This window comes from Melanostigma gelatinosum (genome assembly GCF_949748355.1).
Source record: "Melanostigma gelatinosum genome assembly, chromosome: 2".
Classification (NCBI taxonomy): Eukaryota; Metazoa; Chordata; class Actinopteri; order Perciformes; family Zoarcidae; genus Melanostigma; species Melanostigma gelatinosum.
This window is the reverse complement of record NC_136635.1, coordinates 22,339,353-22,366,856: the sequence shown is the minus strand read 5'-3', so window position 1 is coordinate 22,366,856 and position 27,504 is coordinate 22,339,353. Positions and strand designations below refer to the sequence as shown.

The following is a 27,504-nucleotide window of genomic DNA, read 5'->3' as shown; positions in this document are numbered from 1 at the left end:
CACACGTGCTACCTGGTTGGGTGACTGTGTGTTGCCCAGCCTTAGCTTTAGCTGCAGCAGACTGTTTTTCATGTTCATAAAATCCTCACAGGTGAAGGAGCAGGTACCAGCACTCATCAGGGTGTCTGACTTCCCCGATGAGCTCACTGCAACACAAAACATACATTTAAAATACAGTGGGAAACCAAACCTCTGACATTCCATATATGTGATATTTGAACAACAGGGTCAAATCACACTGAATCACAATCAGAAATCCCTTCATTTCCAGAGTGTCAAACAATTACTGTACAACCATTAAAAACAACCACCGTCCACATCAGAACCATCAGCACCATTAACTGTATTGTTGAAATAGATAGTTAGCTGCTGAATGTTCATCCAGATGCTGTAAAGCTCAATTGAAACACATGAACTCACAGTTGTGTACAGGGATGCAGGAGCGTTGGTCCGGCGCGAGTATGTAGCCACTGTGACAGTGACACAGGAAGCTGCCCACTGTGTTCACACACTCGTGGTCACACATGCTGCCGCCTGGGTGCTCACACTCATCAATGTCTGCGTGTGTGTGTGTGTGTGTGTGTGTGAAGGGGTACAAAGAGAGAATGAAATGTACATTAAACAATGAAATCTCACTGCAACAGGAGGAGGGCGCTGTTTTCCAGTTAAAGAGAGAGAGAGAGAGAAAAAACAGAAATCGACATGATACTCAAAAGTATTCAAGTGCGAGATATAAGAAGGGAGCATGCTGACCCAGACAGTAAGGAGACTTGTGGTTGCGGTGCCTCTCTCGGTCGAAGCGATAGCCGGCGTAACACGTGCAGACAACTCGCCCAAAGTTATCAGTGCACTGTTGCTCGCAGGGCGACGCTGCACACACATCCACACCTAGAGAGAGAGAGAGAGAGAGAGAGAGAGAGAGAGAGAGAGAGAGAGAGAGAGAGAGAGAGAGAGAGAGAGAGAGAGAGAGAGAGAGAGAGAGAGAGAGAGAGAGAGAGAGAGAGAGCTGAGCAAGTCACTCAGGATCACTGAAAGCAACATCACAGTAATCATAGTGATACATTACACCTTGTTGCATAAAATGCTCTTTAGATTCAAGTTTGTCACATTTCTCCATCGGCCACAGCAGGCACCACTGCAGATCAAGTGAGACATCAATCTCAAGACATAGTGGAACGCAAGACGGTTATAAACTGGTGTGATCCACATTTGAGTAACTGTAATTTGCCTCCCTGGCCATCACATACAAAATATCACTCGAAGAGACACGTACCAACCAGGAGACTCAGAATGACACAACGAAGCATAAAACAACTACAAGTTGGCACAAAAAGACTGAAGCCAAAACAACTGCAGAGAGATGCAAAATAACTGCAAAAAGACCACAAAGAGACCACAAGCAGACTCAAAACAACTATGAAAAGGAGTAAAAACACACACAAAGGAACACAAAATGACTATTGAGACTAAAAATGACTACAAAGACACACAGAATGACCAAAGAGACACAAAACAACACAAAGACACACACAATGATTACGAAGAGACACAAAGCAACCACAAAGAGACACAAAATGACTAGAAATAGGGGTAAAATAACCACAGAAAAAACCCTACAAAAGGACCAAAACATCTACAGAGGGATGAAAAATGACTACAAAGAGACCCAAGACAACAACCGACAGAGCTTTAACAACGATAAAGTGGTGAGGCCTTTTGTGTATTTGTACCCAGGGGCCAAGTGTCTCATAATCCTCCCATGACTGTATACACAATATGAGTTTTCTGGCAGATCCATCCTTTATGAAGGCGTGTTCATGGAGGAACAGTGTTCTCTAGTGGCCGATGGAACTCGCTGTTATTCTATGGAGGCATGCCACAGTCTGAATTCCACAGTCTAGCATTGATGCTCGAGACACGAAACCCGTCAAGTACTCATCACTTGTGTTCCTGATCATGATTATATTAGTCAAATGTTTCACAATTAGACATTTTATGGATGACCACAACAAGATGTGTCAGTTCTCTGTGCCAAACCAGTGTGCAGTTTCTTCATAGGTTGGATGTTTGTTTGTTGCAGAGCGCTGCGACGTGCACGTTATCTGACACGACTTCTTAAACACAACAACTCCAAAAAGACAAAAGTCAACCACCATATGGGCATTCTGGGGACTTCTTTGGAGGCCAAATGTGGTGGCCAGGCTGTGTCTTGTGCAGCTTGTTTTCATCTAGAAACTGCTGTATCGGAGAGATTATATCAGATTTGGAGCATGTGAGATGTGAGTTCATGAGCCAGACTTAGAGGACAGTGTGTGTGCTTTACCTACTTTCAGGTATGCACTGGCCCATCACAAGCCTGAATCCGTCACAGCATTTCCTCCTGAAACACAAAACAAGAAGTCATCAGACGTTTGCATTTCTATCGCCATTTCAAAAATCAGCGGGGGCCAGCCCATCTGCTTATCGTCATTAAAGGGAGAGTTTGACATTTTGGGAAATGCTTATTTGCAGTCTTGCCGAGAGTTAGATGACAGGATTGATACCACTCTCACGTTTGTGTAGAAAACATGAAGCTGCAGCCAGCAACTGGTTAGCTTAGCTTAGCAAAAAGCCTGGAAGTCTGGGCTCTGTCTTGGTCGGAACCATTTGCGAGGCGACCAGCGGAGTTGTGTGTTTTGTACCGGAAAATAAAATTCAAGAGAGATAGAGCAAATACTACTATACTGTATTACCACACTGACATTATGTCACTACTTTCACTAATTTCATTAATGCAGTCCCATGATTACAAGTTGCTGAATTAGGTCAGTGATAAAACAGATTAAACCAGCCTGATGATGTGTTGATTCGTCATTTACAAACTAACAGTTCGTGCTGAGAGGTCCTGAGGTCACAGGTGCCGCGACCAGTAACCACCTGGCAAAGAGGCGGCCACGCCGATAACCAATTTGTTTAATCGTGTCGCAAGAGAAGACCAGGCCGCATGTGCTTGAAACTATAATCATGAGAAAAACTTCAAAGATGAGTCTGATAAAGCTGAGTGAGCCAAGAGGGCAGTGTCAAAATATGCTCAGCAAAGTAGCACCAGATATCTCTGTAATGCCAGACCATTTACAGAATACATAAAGGAGGCTCGGAGTCCGTCAACAGCACAGAGGTGTAGTTTGACGGACTGCAGGATAATGACACCATCAGCCAAGATTAAAGACTCGTCTCTAACTGCTGCACTGACTGCACACTGAGTGGATTAAAGCATCTCAGACCAATTATAGGTCATGGACAGGGATCGCAATCGGGAAGCCCAGTTAACATAATTCGTATTATCAGCCTACAGTACATCACAACGTGGTAACTGAGAGAGGGCCCACATCACTATTGTTATTACAAACAATGTCAAAATTCATCTTTGTAAATTCATAGAAAAGGTTGTTGACCCAGGCTTTATTATAAAGGAACTTTTGCGGCTTTTGTGAGATGAGCTCGTAACAGTTCAGTAGATGCAGTATTCTTTTTAACTACAGCATTGCGCAATGAATATTGGGAAACAATTTCTACCCCAAATTAATTTACGGTGTTTGGCAAGAACACTCGTCCAGCCATCCCGCAGCAATCCACCACATGTTACACACATTACAGTTGGAAAAACAGAGAGGAAATGGCTCAGAGATTGGAGCAGCATAGCCACGCAACAATCACACACACACACACACACACACACACACACACACACACACACACACACACACACACACACACACACACACACACACACACACACACACACACACACACACACACACACACACACACACACACACACACACACACACACACACACGCTTTAAGAAAAAGGAGAAGAGTGCATCCTAAAAAACTGTTACTGGAGGTGTTACTGGAGGGGAGTTTAGCATGATGCCTCATTCACGGCCCCCTCAAGACAACAAGTTGCTTTTATTCTCCTCCAGCCTCTATGCAGTGTAACCCTAAATCATTCTGAGATCCCCCCCTTCCCCCTTCCATCTCCTGAATGAAAAATAACCTATAAAATGGCGAGGTCCGGCCTAAACTGATGAGATCCAGATGAGAGCAGCTTGAATCTGCAGTCTGTAGCCGGGAGTGTTGAGAGGGATGGATACGGCCGGGTTATGGAGCTGAGGTGGAGACAGGAGAGTGTACGCTGAGATGTCACTCGCTCAGTCAGTCAATCAGTCGATAAATCCATCAATTGGTCATCTCAGTTGGGATAATGCACTGCAGATGCAAGTCTACTGCTGGCCAGGAACTTTTTTTTTTATTTCAAGTCGATCTGGTTCTGATGTGACACAAAAAGTCCAAATTTATATTGAATCAGATCTTTATTCAAGATGACGACCTCTCTTTTCATTTCACTGACACAACAATTCAGGACACAACCCAAAAACTGAATTCATCCTGACCATCCTCAACTTTGAGATTGCTAATATGGTTATAACACAATTCTTACTTGTAACCGAATACTCGTTCAACGGTCAGAAAACGAGAGATGCACCGATCAGCCAGATTGGTATCGATGCAGATGAATACTGCAATATCTTAATTTCTTTTAAAGATAGATTTGTGCAGGTAGAAGAAAAAAACACTGCATTCAACCAAAAAGAGGGCTGGGGTCTGTGTTAGTATCTAGTCCAACAAGAACCAAGAGAGCAGACTACTTTGTATTACTGATAAGATTAAAACAGGAAATGCATTCAATAATCTGTGCAGGTGAGTTAACAACAGTAAGAGCCTTCAGTCATGCTAGTGGCGTCTCACGCATTACTCTTAACCTGCTGGCCCACTTTTACCAGCTAACGAAACTTCACACAAAGCGGACTCCATCGCTGACGCTCAGCCACTGTTCTGCTGCCAGGGACAGTTATTCCGTGCTTTTATACTGTGCATCAACCCCACGTTTACACAAGTTATTGTCAGAAAAATAGACTGAATAAACTCTTCAACTTGCGGTTACGTCCGTAAGACGGAGCTGGGACGCACGCAGGCCTGCACAGAGCAGGTGCAGACAACAGGGTCGATTAAAATGAGAGCTGTACGGTTGCGGTCTAGACTGGGGTTTAGACAATTGTGGGTTGTGTTCATTCGATCACACGTTACAGCAGGGGTCGTTGCAGACACACCTGGCGGAGCTCTGCACTCTACTGAGTGCACCTTTTTAGTTTCCCTTCGGATTTACGGCATTAGACTTGACTCTTACCTCAACTCTGGATCGTACACGGCCTCTGCACATACTTTCAAAGCGACTAAACGTCCCCCAACACACTCACACACATCCTAACATATTGAAACACCAATGTAAGTGGAAAAGCATCACAAATTTCAAAAATGCGAAACAAGCCGAAACAGACCAGGGACAGAACCAGGACAGTGGCAGATAGCAGAAAAACAACTCGTATCAAAGATCAACAGAACAGCAGAAACCAGCTGATCTCTGGTTACAACACACTACACATGCACACGCGTCGACAGGCCGTCTGTCAGTCACAAATGCTGCAGCCTTAGCAGCTCTCCCCCTGGGTGTTAGTGATGGACAGGACAGGGAGGCCGCGGGGCCTCTGGACAAGCAGAAGAGGCTGGAGGGAGAGGTGACCCGTGTGTTTTTGTTGTGGAATGTGAAAGTATGTTGGTCAGACAGGCAACAGGCCACGGTCAACATGACACGGCCCCTAAAGCACGGAGCATCACACTCAGTGGAATCGGACTCATGTGTACGTGTGTAGAAGTTTGTCAGGTGGGTATGTAAGTGTGTGTCTTTTATCAGTCTCTATGAAATTGTAGTATTTTGAATGAAATATTGGCATAAAATCAGTAACCTACTTTCCAGAACAATCTACCTGTGTGTGAGTGTGTGTGTGAGTGTGTGTGTGTGTGTGTGTGTGTGTGCCTGTGTGAGGGCTGGGATACCATCCAGTAATTGGGTATAGCCTTTTAACATCAGTCAGAGTTTGTTAGCGATCCATGATGCTAACAAGCGTCCTCTCCTCCTCTCTCATTTTTGCCTGTCCTCTCTGTGCACTTTTCGAGTCTGTGATTTGAAACATGTCGATTTATATTCAGGCTTATTCTGTCGGCCTCTCGTTTCACAGTGCGCTCCACTGGTCCACTAGTTGTTGACATAATCTCTGTCCGTCTCTCGCTCTCTTCTCTTCAGACTGACATGTTGTTGGCCCCGTGCTGCCCTCTGTCCATCAAACCAGATGAGTGTCTGCCTTCACCGTCTTTATTTCATTCAGAGGAATACTTGTTTCTGTCCTCTCAAGGCTTGCTGAGACCATGAGGATTGCTCCAAGCCTTTAGCAGCCAGTTTTAAACGAGAGCACCAACAGCCATGTCGCCAGGGAAAATATGTCGTCACCGTTTGTTTCTGCAAACCACATTGAAAGTGGATTGGAATTCAGGCCGAGCAAGCGATGTATTACAGCGAGCGACACGCAGAGCAAGTGACGAAGTACATAAAGCGACTGTCATTAAAGTTACGTGGTGTGATAACGAGTATATCGAGCAAGCAAGTCCAGTAAGCGCTGCTTGGGGGGGCGGTGCGCGGCTCAAACAAACACAGGACTTTCATACAGGAGACCGTTGTTCGTGTCCAGTGTGAGACAAATAGTACGGATTGACTTTGGTATGAGTGAGTTATTATTTCAACACAAAGCAGAATGTTTTTTCGGTCCATAACCAAGTAGTTTTCTTTCCTGAACCCAGTCAACCGTTTCACATCGTTAACTAACTGGCATTGTACGTGTCTGCAAGTGTGCTACGAGGCGGATATGAAACACATTTACGAAATTTTTGGTGAAGAAATGGCGACATTCAACGTATCCCGTGCTCTGCAGAAACGTACAATGTCAACATTTTGTCTGGCGTCTGCCTGATAGCTTTTTGTAATTGGTAACACAGATTTCTCTGTACTGAGTTTACTTTTTCAAAACTCTTCACACAGTTTTCTTTACCAGCATGCAGCTCCAAAATGCCCAAAAAAAAGTCTGCATTACTGTTCAGATATGTCGTAATTAGTAGCAATTTCCGTGTTTCACAGCTGATTAGCTGCATTAGGAAAACACAACGATGATAGAATGGTTTGGGAGGGATTTGGACAGCCTCTCTTGGCTTTCCCTGACACACTGTTAGTGTGGATATCTCTGTGACTGCTGGCCGCTGTTTTTGACAGCTTGTGTACCGAGAGCGCGATAAATTACAATAAACAAAGAACTGGAAGTAGACTGGACATTACATAGCTCAGACCAATCCATGAAAAAATGCCTTGATTGGCTCTGACACAGGTCCTGCAGAGAGAAAGGATCTGTAGCAAGCAGCGAAACTATTTTTACAAATTGTTTATGAGCCAGATTAAAAATATTAGTCACCTTCGACCGGCCTCCGACACAGCCTGGTGGCGTGTCTTGAGGATGGCTGATAGTGTCTACATGCAACCTCCAGAATGTGAAGACCTGCATGCCACACTGACCTGATCCCATTTAAAAGCATCCCTAGCCCCATCCTCCTTTCCAGTCTTTGGCTACCAACCTTCTCCCACCAGTCCCTTGTGTTGGTGGTGGCTGACCCAGCAGCTACCTGCCCAGTTCCCAGTCAGCTGCCAAAATCAGCACGGCAGCATTGCAGGAAACACAGAGACAGGATCGAGAGGCAAGCCCTGAGCCTGGATCACTTTATACTGAAGATGATGTACTTTAACGAAGGGGTCTCCTTCCAGTGTGTGTGTGTGTGTGTGTGTGGGGGGGGGGGGGGGGGGGGTGCTTGCTGTTTTTGTTTCCCATCCAGCGTTACTGTGATTTATTTTTGCATTCGCTGGCAGGAATGCGCTACAAAGACGGGATATTCATCATAGCACCCCAAGAAAGAAAACCCCACTGCCTCCCTGAGTCCCCAAACCAGACAATGCAGAGGTCCTGAGGGCGGGGGCCCAGTATGGAGGATGCTTTCCATAGGCGATACTGTCACCATGCGTTACGAGTCCCACTCGCATCGCAGAGTGTCGTTCCCCTAGTTTGCAGGTAGAGTTTCTACATGTGAGGGAGATTATAAGAGGCTGAAATAAATCCCATCTCCTGTCTGTCGCCTGGATCTGGGGATGATCTGTGGAGGCATGTTAAGACAATGGGGCAGGAAATGAGTAAGAAGTGAGGGAGGAGGAGGATGGTTGAAAGACAGGGATGAAGGTTGTTGTCAGCTTAGAGTTTCCCCTCGTGGGACTCCGGCGGGAGGAACACAGGAAGTGGAGCTCAGTGGAGGTCAATGGCCTCTTGACACGCCAGGACAGGAGATCATGCCATGTGTGTGTGTGCGTCCTGTCAGTTTGATGGATGCCTCCTACTGATGTGGCTTATACGTGTTACAATTACAGCATGCTGTATTCATCAACCATGCTGTAATTGATTTATTTGCTCAGCAACCCACACAGTCGCACGCAGTTCAAAAACTTGGAGGGTCGTGTCCCGCGTGATGGTGTGATGATGGATTGCGCAGAAACACATTAGCATGATGAGATCAACAATATAACACATATTTTGGAGGGCTGCCACGTCCTTTCTTTATATATACAGTATATTCTTTTGGGAGTTAGTATCGCTCATTTCTGATGTCGAGATTTATTTTGTTCTTGTCTTCTTATTGTGCTCTAACTGATGGGATTGTAAGAGATATGTTTTTATATCTGCCGCTTGCGTCCATAAGCCCTTTTCGTGTTTTTTAAATCCCTCGTGAAAGCACATTTATACTATTTTATAAGAAGGCTAAACTAATATGTACTTTCCCACCCTTTTGCCTCAAATCATTATCCTCTCGTGATCGTGGAGGTTTGCGCTCCACAAATTAAACTAAACCAGCCTCTAAATCGCCTTCATCCTCAAGGTGTGAAGGTGTTGCTCTCACCCGCATGCACAGCTCTTTTAGTGTTGGCGTATAAATGCATGTGTGTGTGTGTAATTCTTTTTAAACTCTTGTGAGTGTACATATGTGAAGGTGTTAGTGTGGCGAGCGTGAGCTGTGTTTATTTGCTCTGCCAGCCCACTTCCAGGACCCAGGCCTCAGGGGGAACATCAGAGCTCTGGTCTAACAGAGGAAGCTTTGACTGGGAGCACAGGAGGTCTGAACCACTTCCACCAGAATACAAGCTGACCTGCGCTCCTCCTCCTCCTCCTCCCCTCTGTTATGCCTCACCTCTCCCCACTCTCATCTTTCCAGCATGTCTCCTGCCCTTCTCCCATCCTAACCCCCTCTTTAAAAAAAACACCCTTTGACCTTTCTGTGCTTTCTCTACTTTCCGAACCGTCACCATTGCAGGATCATCGGAATACTTTGAGACAACCATTGAACGTCTGACACACTTTTTTAACTCTCACCAACTAATTTCCCCATTTCCCCATCTGAGCGTCTGTTAACAACTGATGTAAATAAATTATTGGCAAGAAAGTGAAGAGTATTTCCTAAACTCTCAAAACCTTTGCAGTCAAAATGGTGCCTAACCTGGCAACCTCATACGATGACAAGACTTAAGCATACAGTAGTCACTGATTAAGAACGAATTAATCAAGCAATTTACAAATGTGTTAACTAGTAAGCTTTAGGAGAGTTGGTAGACCTTTTTTTCACTTTGTACACAGCCAGGCTAGCTGTTACCCCATGTTTCCACTCTTTAAGCTAACCACGTCTCAAAACACATTGAGCCATTTCCCTAAAATCAGTCAAGTCAAAGAAAGAAAACGAGTGAAATCATATAACTGTCAGTGTTATTTAAAGGTGCTATATAAGAGATTGGGAGCATTTCAATTGTCTCTCAACGGCTCTCAACATGGCGACGGCTGAGCTGGTGGCTCGCAGCTAACGGTGCTAACGGTGCAAACTATGGTAAAAGAACGATGACACAGCTAAAGTTGTAACCTGAGGAGGAACCCATCGGTCAGGACGGCATTATCAGCTGCCGTATGAGCGCAGTGCAGAGTGGTGGCCATGATGCTCACATGCACCAAAATGCACCAAAAGCTCTCCCTGCAAGGTAAACAAGTACAGAGAAGCTTGGATTACAACACACACACAGAAGGCGAGTGACTTAATTCTCTGCCCAGGTAGAAATTGCTCCACTATAACTTCAGCAAATAGTTGTTTGCGGCTACATTAATGCTTTGAATCCCATATATTGCACCTTTAAAGTGTGTGACACCAGACCCTCTTTCTTCCTGTCTGTTCCTTGTTCCATGATACACTAAACCTCAGATACCACAGACCAGATGTACTTGATGACTGAGAATGACGCAGAGTCTCACCACCTCATTGTGACATTTTGTAAATTACCCTGCATTCGTCATGCGGGATTTCTCTCAAACTATTTTGATGTAACTTAGGCAAATTTTCACACTCGCACGCCAGGTTTTCAAATGGGCTCATACTGTGGTTTGGGTTGGTAAGTGCTTTGTCCATCAAGAGCCGGCAATATTTATTTTTTTCAAAAGGGAGAATTTCATGATTGTGATGACCATGTATTGTGTCCTCCCAGTCGTCTCTGGCCTCCGGGACCTCGTCTAAGCTAAGTATCGCGGCAGGAATGTGGCATCGCTGACCCTCCGAGCTACTATGTACGTATATCGAAGCAGACAAATAGGAGTAAATGTTTAAAATGTTGCCACATATAAAAGGTAAATTATGTGGGTTTCCATCATGAATTAAGTGAATCAAGGCCCTCCTGAATAATAACATTTTTTGTATTGATCAGTTTTGAGTTTATATGTCAGCTAAACAAAATTCTTTCTGTCGGATGGACAAATATTTAACAGATGGCATTTTAATGCACGTAGCAGCTGTAATGTTTTAGGCCAAAAAGACTCTGATTTACTCACTGTTACCAGATGTTAATGCCTCCTGCCCGCTTTGAGACAATGTCTGGGAAGCCGCAGGAAATATTGCGATATCGCGATTTACCTTCCATGTGTTTCCACCATTTTTCATCGTATAATTTTAGGCATAAAATATCAGCATAAGAATAAGTGGATGACATCTCTACAATCACCAGTTGTTCCGCAGCCATCTAGTCATCGTGTGCGTATGTGTGATTGTGTGTGTGTGTGTGTGTGTGTGTGACAGAGAGAGAGGTTGTCAAAAGTAACACTTATTTTATTGGACACTTGAATCATGTTTTATTTATGTGTGTGTGAAAAATACCAATAAAACACATTTGAGCTGAATGAGGGTAACAGTGAGCAATGTGGGATGGGTAAGTGCGAGATATGGGTAATTGAGGGCAGTTAGGCGGTGAGGTCACGCTAACGACAGATCGCTCATAATGATGTGTCTGGTTGAGTTCTCATGCCAGACAAAAAAATCCCCTCTGGAGAATGTAACCGAGGCTCAAAGTAATGGACTGATAAGACCAAGAGGGCCCTCTAAGGCTTCTGAATGGCCTTGTGATTGCTGTGATGTTGAGTGTTGTAACTGTTTTCACTTGTAACTCCCCAGCTGTTACACTCCGCACCTCCTCTGTTCTCCGTTTTCAATTTTGTTACGTGACACAAAAGCTCCGTGCAACCAGGAACATGCGCCCCGCTGGGCTTGCCCACTTCAAACAATACTGCATCAACAATGCCGTCCCAGTCTGTGATCAATTGGCCGGTGATTTGTTTTGTCGAGGTATCGACAGTGACAGCGCAGTCATAAAGGGAGTGAAAAGAGCGAATCTACAGCAGATTGTATGCAAAAAAAACAGAGAGGGGGAAAAAGAAAAACAGCCATTGTGCTTGTCCAGAGGGCCGTTCAGGTGCACACTAATCTGAAAAAGATGGAGGCCGATGACTGGAGTTTTTTGGGAGGTCCGACTCTGGTCCACAGCCCTATGAAGACAGCACCTCCATTAAACACAGGAAGCGTAACTCAAAGGCCTTGTAAAAAAATATCCTTTGAGAAAACGAAGACGCCGTTTGAGTGCTTCTCAGAGTAATGAAACAGCAAAACTCAGAGCGGCACAGCTTTTTGCCGAAAATAACCTGGCGTCAACTCCAAAGTGTGAGCAAAATGAACAGGTTGTCGTTCCCACAGCTTGGGATCACCGTCCAAGGTACACAGAGAGAAAAAAACGCCAAAGGGAGAAAAGAGAGCGATAGTTTGAACAGGGCGCCCCCGTGGACTTCTGGAAGCAGTGCAAACAATCTGCGAGCGGATCGCGTTCGGTCCGAATGTCTTGCCCTCACGTGCGAGTCGGCTATTCGTTTCCACATGTCGAGAGCGAGGTTTCAACAAGTGTTTTAACATTAAGCTGAAGGCCAAAAAAAAATACTTGTGTTATAATAATGAGGACTGAGCTGAAGACAGAGCTGTCGGTGCCTCTGGATGAACAGTAGACTGCTGTTAGAGGGAATTTAATCACCAGAACACACAATATGTTCATGCCACACACACACACACACACACACACACACACACACACACACACACACACACACGCACACATGTTTACAGTTTATCAAACGTCCAACTCAATACCACCAGAGATCTACAAAGTCAGACTGCATCCGCCCTCCTGCGCACGTTTACAAGCCCAAAGGATGATCTCATATTTACGTGCACCTGTGCAGGCACACACAGACAGGCACAAACACAAACACATGTATCCGATGTCGTGATATTCGACCCAGACGTCCACAAAGTAAAACGACCTCGCACACGCGCCCATGCACAAACATATTCACGTGCTGCTCATGGACGCACGGAACACACACCGATGCAGGCATCTGGTCCTTGTTGCTCGTTTAAAACCGAAATCAAATCACCTCCTTCTATTCTTCAGTCACACATTTACTGCTGTTTGACATAACTGGCTTCTAAACGAATTTCACTGTTTCATGTTTGTCCATTTTCTTGAGTCGATCCCATCTGCGGAGGACGAGCCACTGAAATGAAAAGCATGCAAGTTTAATTGAGTGACGATAGCTTGTACAAACAGCACGTCTTTTCAAAAAAAAATGAGGAGATAGAGATGCAGATTGTCTACTTCAGAAAATCTAGAACATGCAGTAGGATGTTTATTTTATTATTTTATCAGCGACAGCAGCAATGTAACAGCTTGTTTTATGGCTTGTAAGTTAGGGACCTCTGACTGCAGATCCCAGCAGGCCCTGAACATTCAGGCCCGCAATGTACAGTGCGAGACACACCGCAACATGCAGCACTCAGAGGAGGGAACATATGGACACACACACACACACACACGTCTGCTTCTCATCACCTGCTATAGAAAGCAGCCCTCTCTCTCTACAACCAGATACAGATGAAAGATGAATAGCACTTCAATGATGTGATACATTCTGCTTCATTTCTTTTTGCATCCGTCTCTCAGACACAGTGGGAGAAAAGAAACACGAGTTTACGCTCCATTTCATTGACACTCACCGGTATGATAAAACACATCACTGAACAAGAATAACACCCATGCCGTCTTTGACAACGAGCCAGACGTCCTGTCAGCAAAAATACGGCATTGTGCTCATTTGACCTGACCAGACAGTCCAAGAAGCGTTCATCTGGACTCATGTTACATGCCAACATTAGCTTGGATAGGCTGCTCTTTGACTGCATTCAGTACTCATTGGTTCGTGAAGGCAGGCTAACACGGTAATGTTACTGACGTAACGCACTGTGAACGTGCCTACAGTTGAGAAAAAAAAAACAGGTGTAAATGATAATGTAACGAATGGCTCAACTCTCTTAGTAAGCCGTTGTAGCCACTGTGAACTGGTGAGCAGGTGTAACCAATGATTGATGTAACTCTCCATCCACAGAACAGGACAGATAAACACAGGCATGGCCAGCTCTTGTTGTCTGGGGTCCAACCACTTCCTGGTTTGTGGTGTATGGTGGTAGGAAGACAGGTGACAGGTATGTTACCTTTGGGCTAAAACTCAAACTAGTAGGCTTTAAACAGAGTTCATGTTTTTGGACTGTAGTTACAGCCTTTAAATGTTGCTCACATAATCAACTTTGCATCGACGAGTCTAGCCATTGTAGCCATTGGTCCTCCTTGAACAAGTAGCAATCTGTGTTCAACTAAAGTCCAGACTGTGGGAGACTGCTGCACCGACGGGACAAGGGTCCCAGCGACAAATGAATTGGGGTAACCTCGCTTTGTTACTATACTTTATCTTTTGCATTTCATCTCTTGTCTCTTTGTATTCTATTTTATAATGCATATTGTAAAGTGTGTGTAAAGTGTTGTATCTTATTTTGGTAAGTTTGTGATCAGTATTTCAATGTTTTGGAGAGAAATTGCAATCTTATCTAATTTCAGAGCCCTTTTGCTCACGGCCATCAGCATGGGTTGTCAGCTGTGTTTTAGGGTTTTAATGTTGTTTTTATAACAGATTTCCTACATTTGCTGTTCCTTTTTGTAAACAGCCAAAGCACATGGGGTTTTTAGGTTTTTCAAGCAAGGTTCAACTGATCTGTTGTGTCGTGATTTACTAGCACCTGAGTGAAGTGCATCTTCTTATGCATGTTGTTTATCTCCACAGAGTTAGCTGTGTGTGTCATCTGAAAGCGTAGATTCCCTGCATGTTACCTACAGTAGCTTCGGCCAGATTCTCTCTAAAATTGCTTTTTCGTTTTTTTTACAAAAATTAGATATGAATTTAGGGAGTGCAGTTTGTGACAGTGTGGGCTCCACGGCGGCTGCTGTTGTGAGTGTGAGTCTCAGAGCGAGTCAGAGCGAGTCACAGAAGAGATAAAAGAAAAGAAAAGAAGAATATGGGCAGGATGGATCGAGATAGTCTGGGGGGGGGGAAGAGAAAAAAACAGTGACTCAAAAAAACAAGAATGAACGAAAGAAAGAATTTGTGAAGGAATCCAAGAGGGGGTGTACATTTAATATTGTCTGTGTACTATGCAGTTGACATTCGGCAGGAGAAGCCTCAGTCAGCATCCCACCACATGTCACATCTCAGTGGGAAGCCACTTACAGAAGAGAGAGAAAAACAATCCCTGCTCTGATTTCCCCATCTTGCTCTTTTTATAAAGACTTTTACGTGGTTTTCCAGGCACATCCCCCACTGAGCAGTGTGCTCGGCCTGCCAGGGTGCAACTTTATTTCGTTTGGATCAAACAAATACCTCCGCTTCCAAAGCACCAACCCCCCTTTACTTTCCCTTTTCTACATCTGACACCTTCCTGTAGTTTTCCCTGCTTATTTTTGCAGATTTGTTTTTTGTATTAACCGACTATCCTCACTACGCTGTTTGTGAATGGCCCAGGAGCCCGCAACAAACCTTTAAGTTATAATTTGATATTATGCTCAATGATCCTTGTTAGCATTGATCAGCCCAATTGGGGGAAAACAATTATCATTACGAAGAAAAGTACATCAGATGGAGTGATTCTCCACAGCAACACACTTTAAAGAAACTATAGTCTCCCAAATTCTGCATTTCCTTTTTGTGCTTTTACGCTGATAAAATCAAATAGAAGAGCAAAAGGCAAGAATAATGCCTGCTGTGGGACAATTGTATAATACGAGGCCGCTCAAACGTTTCTTATAGGTCCCAAAATTCTCATCCAATAAAGAGATTTATTGTTTAAAGAGAGTTGTCATGTAACTGTAATAATGATAACCATCTTTATATATATCACATATCATATATATTGTTCAAAAGTGGAACAAAGTCAAAATGCTGAGGTTGAGTAACTAGAGGAGATGGATTTGGTTTGGCAAAAACTGGGCAGTAAAACCGGTTCTGGGGATCTGGACTGTGTTAAGAGAGTTCTTCTTTCATCCATCCCTCCTCCTGTTCCAACAGTTTTCTGTGTTTCGGATTACTGCCAAAGAAACATGCATCAGCATTTTCATTGACATGTGACAGACAGGCATCGTATCATAGTCGTTGATAGCTTAAATAAATGTTTATTGCCGATCATGGCGAGTTATCTAGCAAGCTGATGACTGCATGAAAGTCTCCATGATGTTAGGAAGCTAAGAAAAGCCGTTACAGCAGCATACTTCATTATGTTCTCCCTCATTAACGGGGTCTTCCATGTCTTTATCAACCCAGTTTACTCTGTGTGTGTCTTGTCAGTCTCAATGACTGTCATGTTAGTGTCTGGTTAGCTGGATAGCTCCTTTTATTTTATATCTAATCTTCTGTGCTGTTGCTCTTTTTCTGAACTGCTGATGGCTCTTTTGTTTGTGCACTTTATTCTGAACGAGTCCTGCTTTCAGTTGTCCTTTTTTTACAACTTAGCAAGGCATCACTACTGCTAACACTAGGGGGTCACAAGCACGTCTACTTGTGTGGGTATAGTTTAGTATAGCTTTGCAAGTATGTGCAGAGACCATGTAGGATCCAGAGTTGAGGTGAGAGACAATTTTACTGCCGTAAATCCAGAGGGGAAACAAAGGAGATGAGAGGGAGCTTAAGACTCATGAGATAACGCTACTTTATCTTAAGTCCTCTATTGAAGGTGTCAAGGAGCAAAGTTCACACAAACACACTCTTATACATGCATCACATACTAAATACACTATGCAAGCGGATATCCAAGGCAACAGCTGTCAATATGTTAATCAATCATCCCAGAGAGTCAATCAGTCAGTCAGCAAATTGGCCAGTTGAACGTTCAATCGGGATCAAGTCAGGATATCAAGCAGACTCTGTGTGTCTCCCGTCTCTGTGTTATTTCAACTGCCGAAACTCTCAGAGGGACCATGACACCTATAGCCTCATACTACCCCCCCCCCCCCCCCCCCCAAAGCAGACACCACTGTCCGAAGAGGAGGAACAGAGTTCGCAGGACACAAGTAGAGGATGTTGGTGCTAAGAGCAACTCAAGACAGAAATAAGTGTTTCCCATCATATTTTCTTTCGCCCTAAAAGTACCAGACGTGATCATTTTTGACAAGGACAAGGCCAGGGTCGATTTCGCAACGCTAACCCTGCTGACCTTCTCTGGTTAGAATGAAGCTCGAACAACCATCAAAGCACTGTGATTACGCGCACTCTCCAATAACACTTAGCATGTACGCAACTTGTTGTTTATTTCATCTGACCTGACCTCAACCCCAGTGTTAATACTCAGGCTACTAGACGGAGGCCTGGCTTCTGTCTCTCCGGCGCAAAACAGAGAATTTGAGTCCCAACGAGAAAGAGAGAAACTGTAGAGTGGAGATAGAGTCCAGGCCTGGACCTGAGTCGGTCTCAGTCGGGTCTCATTAATGGACACCTTTAACGTTTCTGGTGTGACACGCAGGGCAACTGTGGGCGGGGGTGCTTGCGCTTGGTCTTCGGTCGGGAATGTACTTCTCTTCTTGAAGACCACTTTCAGAGTTTTGAAACATGTTAACAAGGTCTTTAAAATTTCCGCCATGTCCTTTCTGAACAAAAGAACAAAGGCAACAACAGAAACATGCTGAACATTTGTTTGGCAGGATGTTCAAATTATGCTACAAACATAGACTGTGGCATGGCCTTCAAAACCACTGGTATCCACTCTCCAGGCATCTCGTGAGAGGCCTTTATGTCCGAAACCGAATACAATTACTAAGAGCTGGCATGGCCTGTATAATGAGCAAAGACATTTAGCTCTGAAGTAAAGAGAGGGAACTACTGATGTGTAGAGATCAGCAAAAATAACTACGGTAACCTTTTAGGAAGTAATACGGATTGCATTAAACGCAAAGCAAAGTCTAAAGCTGCGGCTCACTAACTCAACCCAACAAAGACAAACAGTGAAGTTCACTTAACGAAACAAGCAAACCCCAACCACGCAGTTCAACAACTAACACCAGCAAAGATCTGAACTCACTGAGTCACGCAGACAACAATGTTCACTGACTAAAAGCAACTAAGTGCAAGCTTGAAGCTTATGTGGTCTTTACGAAATAATGGCATCATATTTCTGGGTTTGCATTGGTCAGACTTTACAAGCTTCAGATGTTGATATTGTCTCCTAGGTGGGTGATCAGAATGTTAATTAGGCATCATAAAACAAAAATCATATAACTGTGAATTACAGGTGTCACAGAGGCTAAAAGTTTAGGACAATGCAAGCTGTTCTGTGAGGCAAAGCAACAAAGTAACATGTACAATGTATCTCTCAGGTTAGCGAGTTAGCATGTTAACATTTACTTTTAGCAATAAACACAAAATACGGCTGAGACTGATGGAAACATCAGTCATTAGTTGTCCAATAGTTGTGGAGATATTTCACTCAAAACCACAAAAGTGTCAACCTCATGGTGGCGCAACAGGAAAAGTCAGGGGATGCATGAAGGAAACAATAGGTTGGTTAAAATAAAGATACAAATTGCAGCATTTACTTTTTACCGCAATTGTTTCTCAATAAATCATAGACCGTATAAGTGGACGTAGGCAACATAACGTCACCCATTGGTCTGTGGACTGCCTTTTGAAGACTCGAGTTTGGTCGTCGCCATCTTGTTTTTTGCAACCAGAGGTTACACGAGTGGTTGGAGCTAAGTACAACCGAATGCTGAACATTTTTAGGTGACCAACATGTTAAAATTAACTTTCATGAACTAAACACACTGAGCGACCTGTCAATCAGAAGATTACTAAACAAACATCATCATGTATTGAAGAAGTCTTGAAACTAGCGATTGAGATGATAAACTCAAAAAGTAGGGTAATTTTCTCGTAGACTTCTATCAAATCAAACACATTTTTGCAACCAGAGAAGTCGCCCCCTGCTGGTCATTCGAAGGAATGCAAGTTTAAGGCACTTCCACATTGGCTTCACTTTTCAGAACCAGAGGTTGCCGTCTGCAACTTGAAATTTGCAATACTGACACCAAAGCAACTTTTGCTGAGTGGAGGTTGTTGGAGGTGAAACACGATCTGGAGGTTGCGCTGAGAAGACCACTTTAGTTGCATAGAAATTTTGGATTTAGCTTATTCTGGTTGAATTGTGGTTTCATTTACAACAGATGAATGGTGAATTTGAAAGCAAAAATGTGTGTAAGGGGCCAACAGTATAATGATATCAGAGACCCCCACAGAGAAGCTTCAGAGGCGAAAATTCTGCCAAAATGACCAAAGCCCATGTGACTCAGCCTTGAGATATTTCTGGAAGCAAAGTCAAGAAACACTGATTGTAATCATTCCTCTTTCTTTCTCTTTCCCTCTCTTAAATACAGTCGCGTTGTTTTCATTCGACCACACGCTCTGAACTGTACTGTAGGTGTGCGTTTGTGGAAGAAAGTAAAATGGGAGAAGTGGGAAGAATGTGGTCATGCGATGCTAATTCAGTAACTGTCTTCACTTGCTTGCCTCACTTAAAGGTGCGAGAAAGAGGAGATGCACTTGAGAAATGCGAGGAAAGAGGAATCGAGGAATCGAGGAAACAGATACAGTGTTACTATACGTGTTCGGAGACCACCACTCTCAAGCATCATCCAAACTAAGCTTCTGGATCGGCAACTTTTTCTTTTTACGTTTGCTCAGATCATATCCTGTAGAGCCCAAACAGACAGCGTCATCACACCTGTGAATCATTTTAGGGATGCAACTTGTGGTTTTTTTCATCCTTGATTAATTTGTTTTGAATTTATTAGCTTGATCGATTAATCTCTGGTCGATAAGATTAGTGAAGAGAGCCTGACAAAATATTCTGAAGTTTGTGTGGATTTCAAATGAATTGTTTTGTCTTACCATCAGCCTAAAACCCCAAGATGTTCAGTTTACTATCATCAAAGACAAATAAAAGCAGAAAATCTTCTCAACTTTCAGTTACAGGACTATTACAGGTGAAACATGTACATTTGGAGGAATTTTTCACCATACAACTTTCACTTACAACTTCCATGCTGTTCGGGGATTTGTTCAGGTGCTGGAAGCCAACACGTTTGTTCTGATGTATATAATACTTTTTAGCTCCAGCCATTTTTCCTACTTATAAAAACACTCAATTCTGGTGAAATCTAATCAGTAAAATGTTACGCTCCTCAAAATACATGAATACGTTATTGAGATGCTGCTGCTGAAACAGAAGATGATCAGTGCTTATGAACTTATAGTGTACTGTGCAACACATAATGATCCCAGTGGGAGAGATGGATCATTGTAACTACAAAAGAAGCTTAAAGTATGGAAGCAATAAAAATCAATCATGTCACCACGACTTTTTTCATCATCCCTTTCTTAATCTGAGCAAGTACAGTGATAGCATGGGTGTTATCTGCTGAGCCATGCAGGGTATGTAAACCAGAACAACATGCCAATCAACTGAAAAAACGGTTTACAGTTTAGTGGAGCCCTTCGGTCCTGTCAGATTGCACTCCACAGCTGAGAGTGTTTAGAGAGAGAGGGCTCAAGCAGCGGCAAATCAACTCTCATCATCATAACCCGGCTGTAACTGCCAGCACAGACAATACAGATGCAATTCACGCGGACTCCCAAACATGCGAGTTCACACACGTTCGCATCACTCAGGATCTGGGTACGAACCGTGCATATTTGGATTGGCACGGCTGAAATCCGACCTCCGGGGAAGACAGCATAAGAACACAAAGAGGCCAGAACAATAGAAATGTAGAAACTAAGCTGGTTTTGCTGTAAAAAACAAAAGCCACAGCGGAGGAGAAAGAGACCTGCGGCCGGCGGGGACTTTGTTTAGAGGGTGAGAGCATTGAGGATTTACTTCTGCACAACACCGCAAAACCCTCTGAGGCAGAGACATTACATTGATAGTTTGGGCATGTCAAAACAGTCTTACTATCCAAAGAAGACGACGATGTTGAGACCGGGAAGATCAGAAAAGTAGAAAATCACACTGACACAGGTTGGAAAAAATAAATCATCATCAGAAATTGTTTATAATGTTTCTGAAATATCACTGTTAGACTTTCTGTTCAATCGTGTTGCCTCATGTTGAGTGGTACCATAATTGAAGTACCACTAAGTACCATAATTTGCTTCACTGTTTTGATAGCAACTCAGCCCGCTTTCTTCGGGTAGGTGTGACTTTTTCCAAATGGTTAACATGCCATCTTCAATTTAAAAGTGTAGGAATAACTCCCTTTCCCAGATTATTTGAATATGAGAGAGTGGTGCCAGGTGAAGAAATAAGAGAAGCAAACCAGAAATGATTGGAAAGTGTCCAGCCTGTCTGAACACGGCAGAGCTGTGGGAAGAGATTATAGCCTGACCAGGTCTGGGTCACATACAGTTTAAAAACCTCAATTATTCATTCAGAGCATAGCAACCATAACGAGGCACGGCAGGCCTGTCAAGTTTAGGATTTCTTAACATGTGTTGCAGAGTTCGTGGGACGGGCGGTTTTATCGCCTCTCCAAAACCAAAAACATGAGAGGAGAAGTTTAAGAAATTGATTAAACGGTGTGTTTATCTTAGCATAGCATAGCATAGCATATCCTCCATGTATATAAAAAGTGGACAGAGCCACTGCGACGTCTCCTATTGGTTCGTCGACTACCATTTTGAAGCCTTGAGTTTGCCGTCGCCATCTTGGCTTTTTTGAGCCAGAAGTGACCATATTTGGATGAGTGGGTGGGGCTGGGGAGGGATACGCATTGCTACGCCTCAAGGTAGCCACGCCCTAAAGCATACCCTGCTATGTCGTCAAATTTACTCTCAATGGGATAATAATTTACTCAATGAACATCATGCTGTATTGAAGAAGACTTGAGACAAGAGATTAGGACCAAAAACTCATGTTTACAATGTTTACTGAGGTAATAAATCAAGTGAGAACCTTCATTCACTCATTCATTAACACTGCATCCGTCACTCATCGTCCTCATGGGACCAGTGCAGATAAAACAGACACTGCGCCCACACTTCTCAAGGCCTATTCTGTTGGTTAAATCTGTCACATGGTTTAATAAATGCAGTGTGACCGCACAACTCCTGACAGTTAAACCCAACTTGCTGAAATACTGAAAAACTCTGACATGGCAAACATCCAGATGTGTTAAAGTACTGAATAATCCGTCAAATGACTATGAAATATGAAACAATAATACAACCCGTCATACCCCCCACAAAAAAGATTGTTTGATTGAATACACTTTCTGTGATCTAAAACAGCTTTCCGGGTGAAACATGCTGCAGTAGTATAAGGGCATTTCAGACTCACAGTACAACATCCATCCATCCAAACTACAACTTAAACTCTCCGTCTGTCTAAAAAGATGGAAATAAGCAGTGGCTGCTTCAGCTGCCCTGTCTGGACAACATACTACTCTTGTTGTTATTAAATTGAAAGTGATATTCGTGTACAGACACCATGGATCAATCTGGTGACCCTCGAAGTTATTTGCAAAATCATTTCGGTCCAGGTCTGTGCTGAACCGCCTCGAGAAACATGGAAAGGAAAACACAACCTCATCTAATCCGCCTCCTCCAGCAACACGCATCTCTTAGAGCCAGAAATAAAACAAGGCACAGAGCCTGTCGCAGTCTAACCTTGACAGTAAACAGATCAGATGGTCTGGCCTCATATCAGGCCCGGTGCTTAATTTATTAAAGGATCTTCTTACGGCAACAACCAAATCCAAGCCAAAGTTTGGCTTCAGGGGAAAGTTATCTACACGTCAAAATGAGCGATTTACCTTGACTTTCTCCTGGTTGTGTGTGATGTATCATGAGCTAAAAGTCTCACAACCTGCCTCAGCGCCTGCATTGAATTGATTTATGTCCTTCGACCTATGCTTTAAGACGCTCATACGATATGATATCAAAGGATATTTTCATAAATTGGAACCCTGGAGCCTCTTAAAAAGAAAGAAGACAGAGAGAACCAATTCCTTCAACAAATAATTCATACCTTTCAAAAACTGACCCGTATTTCCCTCTATATGGTTGTTGTTTTTGCCCTCCTTTAAATTACAAAAACACAGAAGATTCAATTGCGAAACCAAATGAGGTGTTTGGTAATCACTACAATGCGTCTGTAGTGCCTGTCTTCCTCTATATGGATACAGTGCAATTGAACTACTTGTACTTTTTAGGTTATACAGCAGGCCCAACTCCCTGACGGGAGCTTCCCTAAATGTTTTAGCTCTGGACCCAAGATGAGGAAGTTCAAGTTCAGATTCTGCTTAACTGTCACAGAGCCAGGCTGGTGGACGTCAGTGGAGAGCAGGGGGAAAATGCAGTACATAAAGTAAAAGTAACAAATGTTCTCAAATGACATGATTCACTTCTATTTTCCCCAAAAATGTAGCACTCTAACAAACCAAAACCAAATAAAAAACCCCATCTTGACTTCTTAAAAAGGATCGCTGCGGTTGGTTGACAAATTCAGATCATCATTCAGTCTCTGAGTGATGATCTTCAGGAAATCATTTTTTTTCTCTCTCCCAAATGAGTTTCCAAAAGAGGGATATACTGTGTGGAGTTCGGGAAATGACACAGCGGGTGGTTTAGTGGTTACAGAAATCGTTCTACAGCCCCCAAAAAAGTTACTGTTCTCGACAGGCATCAGCAGCCACTGATCAAACACTCAAAGTGTCCTTGAGTAAAAATCCCAGTTCTGGGAAAGGCGGATATTTAAATGTAGTAACTCCCTGCTGTTTCGCTCAGTGGCTCAGGATTATTAGAACCAGTGGAAACATCAGCTGCAGTCTTACCTGAAACAAGTGCTGTTCTTCCCCCCAGCTCTGACGCAAGGATACTTCACGGTCACGATCTTATCATCTGGACACGCCGTTCTGAGAAAAGAAAGGCACATTGGAAACGAACGTGATCCACTGGCACTTTTTACATGGTTGTCCAGCGGTTATACTCATGAAACAGAGGGAGTTACGTGGTTCCAGGGCTGGACGTAAACATGGACCCATTGTTAAATAATTTCAGAATAAATAATGTATAAATAAATTCGAAAAAAATGGATAAATCCTGAAATAAATACAGAAATAAAGAAGATAAGACATGAATAAATCAATACTGAAATAAATGAAGAAAGTATCAGACTGGAAAATAATGCTATCTAAAGAGGTTGCAGCATCAAACACTTTACAGGAATGTTTATCTGTTCATGCTCATGCAGCACAAATGAATAAATCACTCATCCCATCTAAACAGTGAACACATGCATGTGTTCCACTCACACCCTCTCCTCACCCCCCGACCCACTGTGTCCGGGCACCTTAATAGCATCTGTCATGTTTTGTCTTAGCACAAGTAACATTTGGCTCCGTGCACCGCGACCGATTCCAACCATTTGGAGTTTCCCGTTGCCCTTTTTTTTCTTGCATTTCCCTGAAACTCACATTAGATTAGACGCGCTGCAGCGGTTCATCCAGGGGTCTCCTGTTTGACAGCCTGCTCTCACAGTATGTCGTAAAGAGCAGAAACCAATAAAACACAGACTAAACTCTATTATGGCTTTTGGCACTGTGCGCTAAACTGACAAGGGAGGTACTTGTATACTGGTTAGTTTAAATTAAAAGTCGAAACAAACAAGTGAGTGATGTGGTTCTTCCCAGGATGTTTATGGAGCTTCAATCTCCCATTAATCTCTAAAACCACATCAGTAAACTGTTATTCAGTAGTTGTGGTTCATGTTGAAAAAAAAACGTACAAATGAATATTTTAAAAGTTTGTCGGCGTTTTGCGTCAGGATGGAAAACCGACATTTGTAAACCATTACACGCCTGATTAACTTTATGGATGAGGTTGACAAGGATTCTTCAGCACTCTGTCGTTCATTTACAGAAGATCAAGATATTTTTAGGATCCTCTAATCAGGTCCATGAGGCTTACCTCGAGGTGTCGACTGCAAGCGTCGCCCTGATAGTGCTGGCACCAGATTCCCACAGGAAAACAACACAGATAGCGCCAAATGGTAAAAGAGTCGCACCATAAAGTTGACCCATGTCCCCTCTGCGCACCGGGACAGATGATCTGTTCCAGGGAAAACGCGCCTTCACATCAGCAAAACGCCCAATGTTTTCATCTGTCAGGGACGCGCGCGGGTGGTGATATCAGAAAATATCAGAAATGCTCGTCGAGTATCCCGCAGAGGTGACGCACATGGATCCAGTGGGATAATAAGTGCTGCGCGGTGCGTCCGGAGCCCCGTCCCAACTTTACGCACTGAGGCAGAGACCCCTTGGAGAGCAAATGAAGGCTTTACAGCCCAGTGTGTTCACACTAATCCCTCTGGATTTACATTCCTGCCTTAAAAGAAGAGGCTGAGTACACACCCGCACTGCCCATTGGTGGTGATGACGTATAGCATAATAATAATGATTATAACAACAATATTGACAATATTAATAATAATGTTGAAATCAGTTGAAGCCCCCACATCACAGAATTACCTCCAAATATATACTGCTGACATTTTCAAAGTACAAATTTACAAAAGTGACCATATTTGGACGTACAAAAGAAACACGTTTCATAATTGAGTTTCACAACGTTATAGGGAGCAAATTAGGTGAATGAGAATAATATGTCTATTGAATAAAAATAAATGAATAGTATGTCATAAAGACAACAATACAATTTTAGCTCAAAATCAAAGCACACACCACATCTAATACAAAAGGCTTTACACTGTAAAGTATTACACTGACACCAAAACAAAGACTAAATGACAGAAGAGAATTAAATTGCAAACGAAATGATAAACAAAGAAAACATCAAGAAAATACAAGAATGAAATAGGAGCATAGATAGAATTGTCCCAGAATTGATTAGAAAACAGGTGCATTCTCCCCTTTGATTTTAATAATGATAACGGTCGAAGACGAGTCAAAAACCTCCCGAAGTTCCAAGTATGTGCCTCAGAGCAGCTTAAAGCAGTTTCACCATGTTTGGATTTCATTTTTGGGAACAACCAGACCAGTGCCAGCCTCTGTCGATGCCGCAGAAGATGATCCAAGATGTAATTTGATCCCAAACCACTAAGTGTTTTAAAAAGGAACAGTAATCTGTCATTAGTTCTGTAATTCAATGCAGATATTTGACAATAGGTGGGATGTGGTCTTTATTAGAACTCCTGTCGGTCAGCCTGTCGGAGAGTCAGGAGGAGCAGCAACTTTCGTTCCTCTTCGGCGCCAGAATTTCTTTTATCCATGTTTATTGTAGGCCCTGCTCCCCACACTGTTGACTTGGTCAGTGCATTTAATGAGGCCATCTATGAGGCAATGCTCATTTTATGATGCAGATATGTAAATGTGAGTGTCATCGGCAAAATGATGATATGAAAATGACTCGTTCCAAGCAGCCACAGACCCACAGTGCAATTTATTCCTTAAGTCTCAACCGCATCCCATATTTTGGGACAAGATCTTTGCAAAAAATGAGAAAACAATGGGCTGTTGTCACAGCAATAACAAATACGTGATGTGAAATGATGCAAAACTTGGAGTAGGGTCAACTTGCAAAATGCTTTTGGAACCACAAGATCCAGGACAGCGTCAGGAAGAACTGAAAGATGTGATCATGCAGGAGCACCCAGTGCTCTGTGCATGCGTTTTCAAATTCACAGCCAATCAAGTTGATGATTTGCTGTGTGTTGCTGATGATCTGCTTTGTTTCGTGCACTTTAGATTGAAAAAAAATGACACTTTTATACAAATAATTAGACAGTCTCTGTGACTGGACTGCACTTCTTATTGGATTTACTGCTGATCAGTGTGTTCAGTGAGATTGCATTTTCTGTTTTGTTTCATCATGCAAAGACTTTCAAAACTGCCAGTTTCGAAAGAAACAAGATAAACCTTCTGCTAACACACTTATCTTTTAAGTACGGTTTGGAAAATAGGCAAAAGGGGAAGGGAGGAGGACTCAAAAATAGAAGAAGCAAAGTGATTTAAAACCTCCATGTAGAGGCATAATAATTATCCGTCATTAGTTGTGTTTTTTTTAAATCACACTTGCAATCACAGCCTAATTACTTGAGCTCTACGTGCTGTGATTAACTCAGCACACTATGTACAGAATGTGTATTTTCACATTATTATGATGAATGGAACTATGCACATTAACATCCTGCCGTTAAGGACATTAATGAACTCATGCGAGTCCTGTTGAGTGTTAGATTATTTTTATTTGCGCTGAAAAGAACATTCGTCATTTCTTTCACAGGTCTTTCAAATGACTGTGGACTGAAATGGTCTGTACTTGCCAGTTAAGGTGCTGTGTCTTTATTCCTCGGCTTGACATGTGGTCAACACAAAATAACATTCATACAAATTAGAGCATGAGTGATTGAATGAAATCAGAGCCAAATTGGACAGTCAACCTTTTGCCTACACTTTTAAAGAAAACAAAACGTCAGGGACATATTACATACATTCCTACAGAGCTGTAAGTGTCGTCAGCAATGTATTAATTGTGTTAATCATGAGTTTTTGTATGGCATAAAGTAGGACATAGTATCATACACAACATAAATCCCTGAATGAAAACACTTGGTTGTCCCTGAATATGATATTTGTTTCAGGGGGACTTGGTTGCATGACTTGATTTTCTGATGATTCCTCAGAAGAAA

At 43.0% G+C, this 27,504-nt stretch overlaps 1 protein-coding gene across 1 annotated transcript in view; it reads right to left on the bottom strand.

Moving 5' to 3' along the window:
* The window catches only part of LOC306792111 (collagen and calcium-binding EGF domain-containing protein 1-like), a 28,330-nt gene extending 3,433 nt beyond the window's left edge, over positions 1 to 24,897 (bottom strand). Inside the window, exons 1-6 of the mRNA XM_079289124.1 lie at positions 24,765 to 24,897; positions 23,630 to 23,710; positions 2,328 to 2,380; positions 754 to 888; positions 421 to 558; positions 13 to 146 (exon numbers count right to left, since the gene is read on the bottom strand). Of these exons, the coding sequence (XP_079145250.1) occupies positions 13 to 146; positions 421 to 558; positions 754 to 888; positions 2,328 to 2,380; positions 23,630 to 23,710; positions 24,765 to 24,877 (654 nt within the window). The 5' untranslated portion in view covers positions 24,878 to 24,897. The remainder of the gene's footprint in view (positions 1 to 12; positions 147 to 420; positions 559 to 753; positions 889 to 2,327; positions 2,381 to 23,629; positions 23,711 to 24,764) is intronic.
* Positions 24,898 to 27,504: the final 2,607 nt, after the last annotated feature.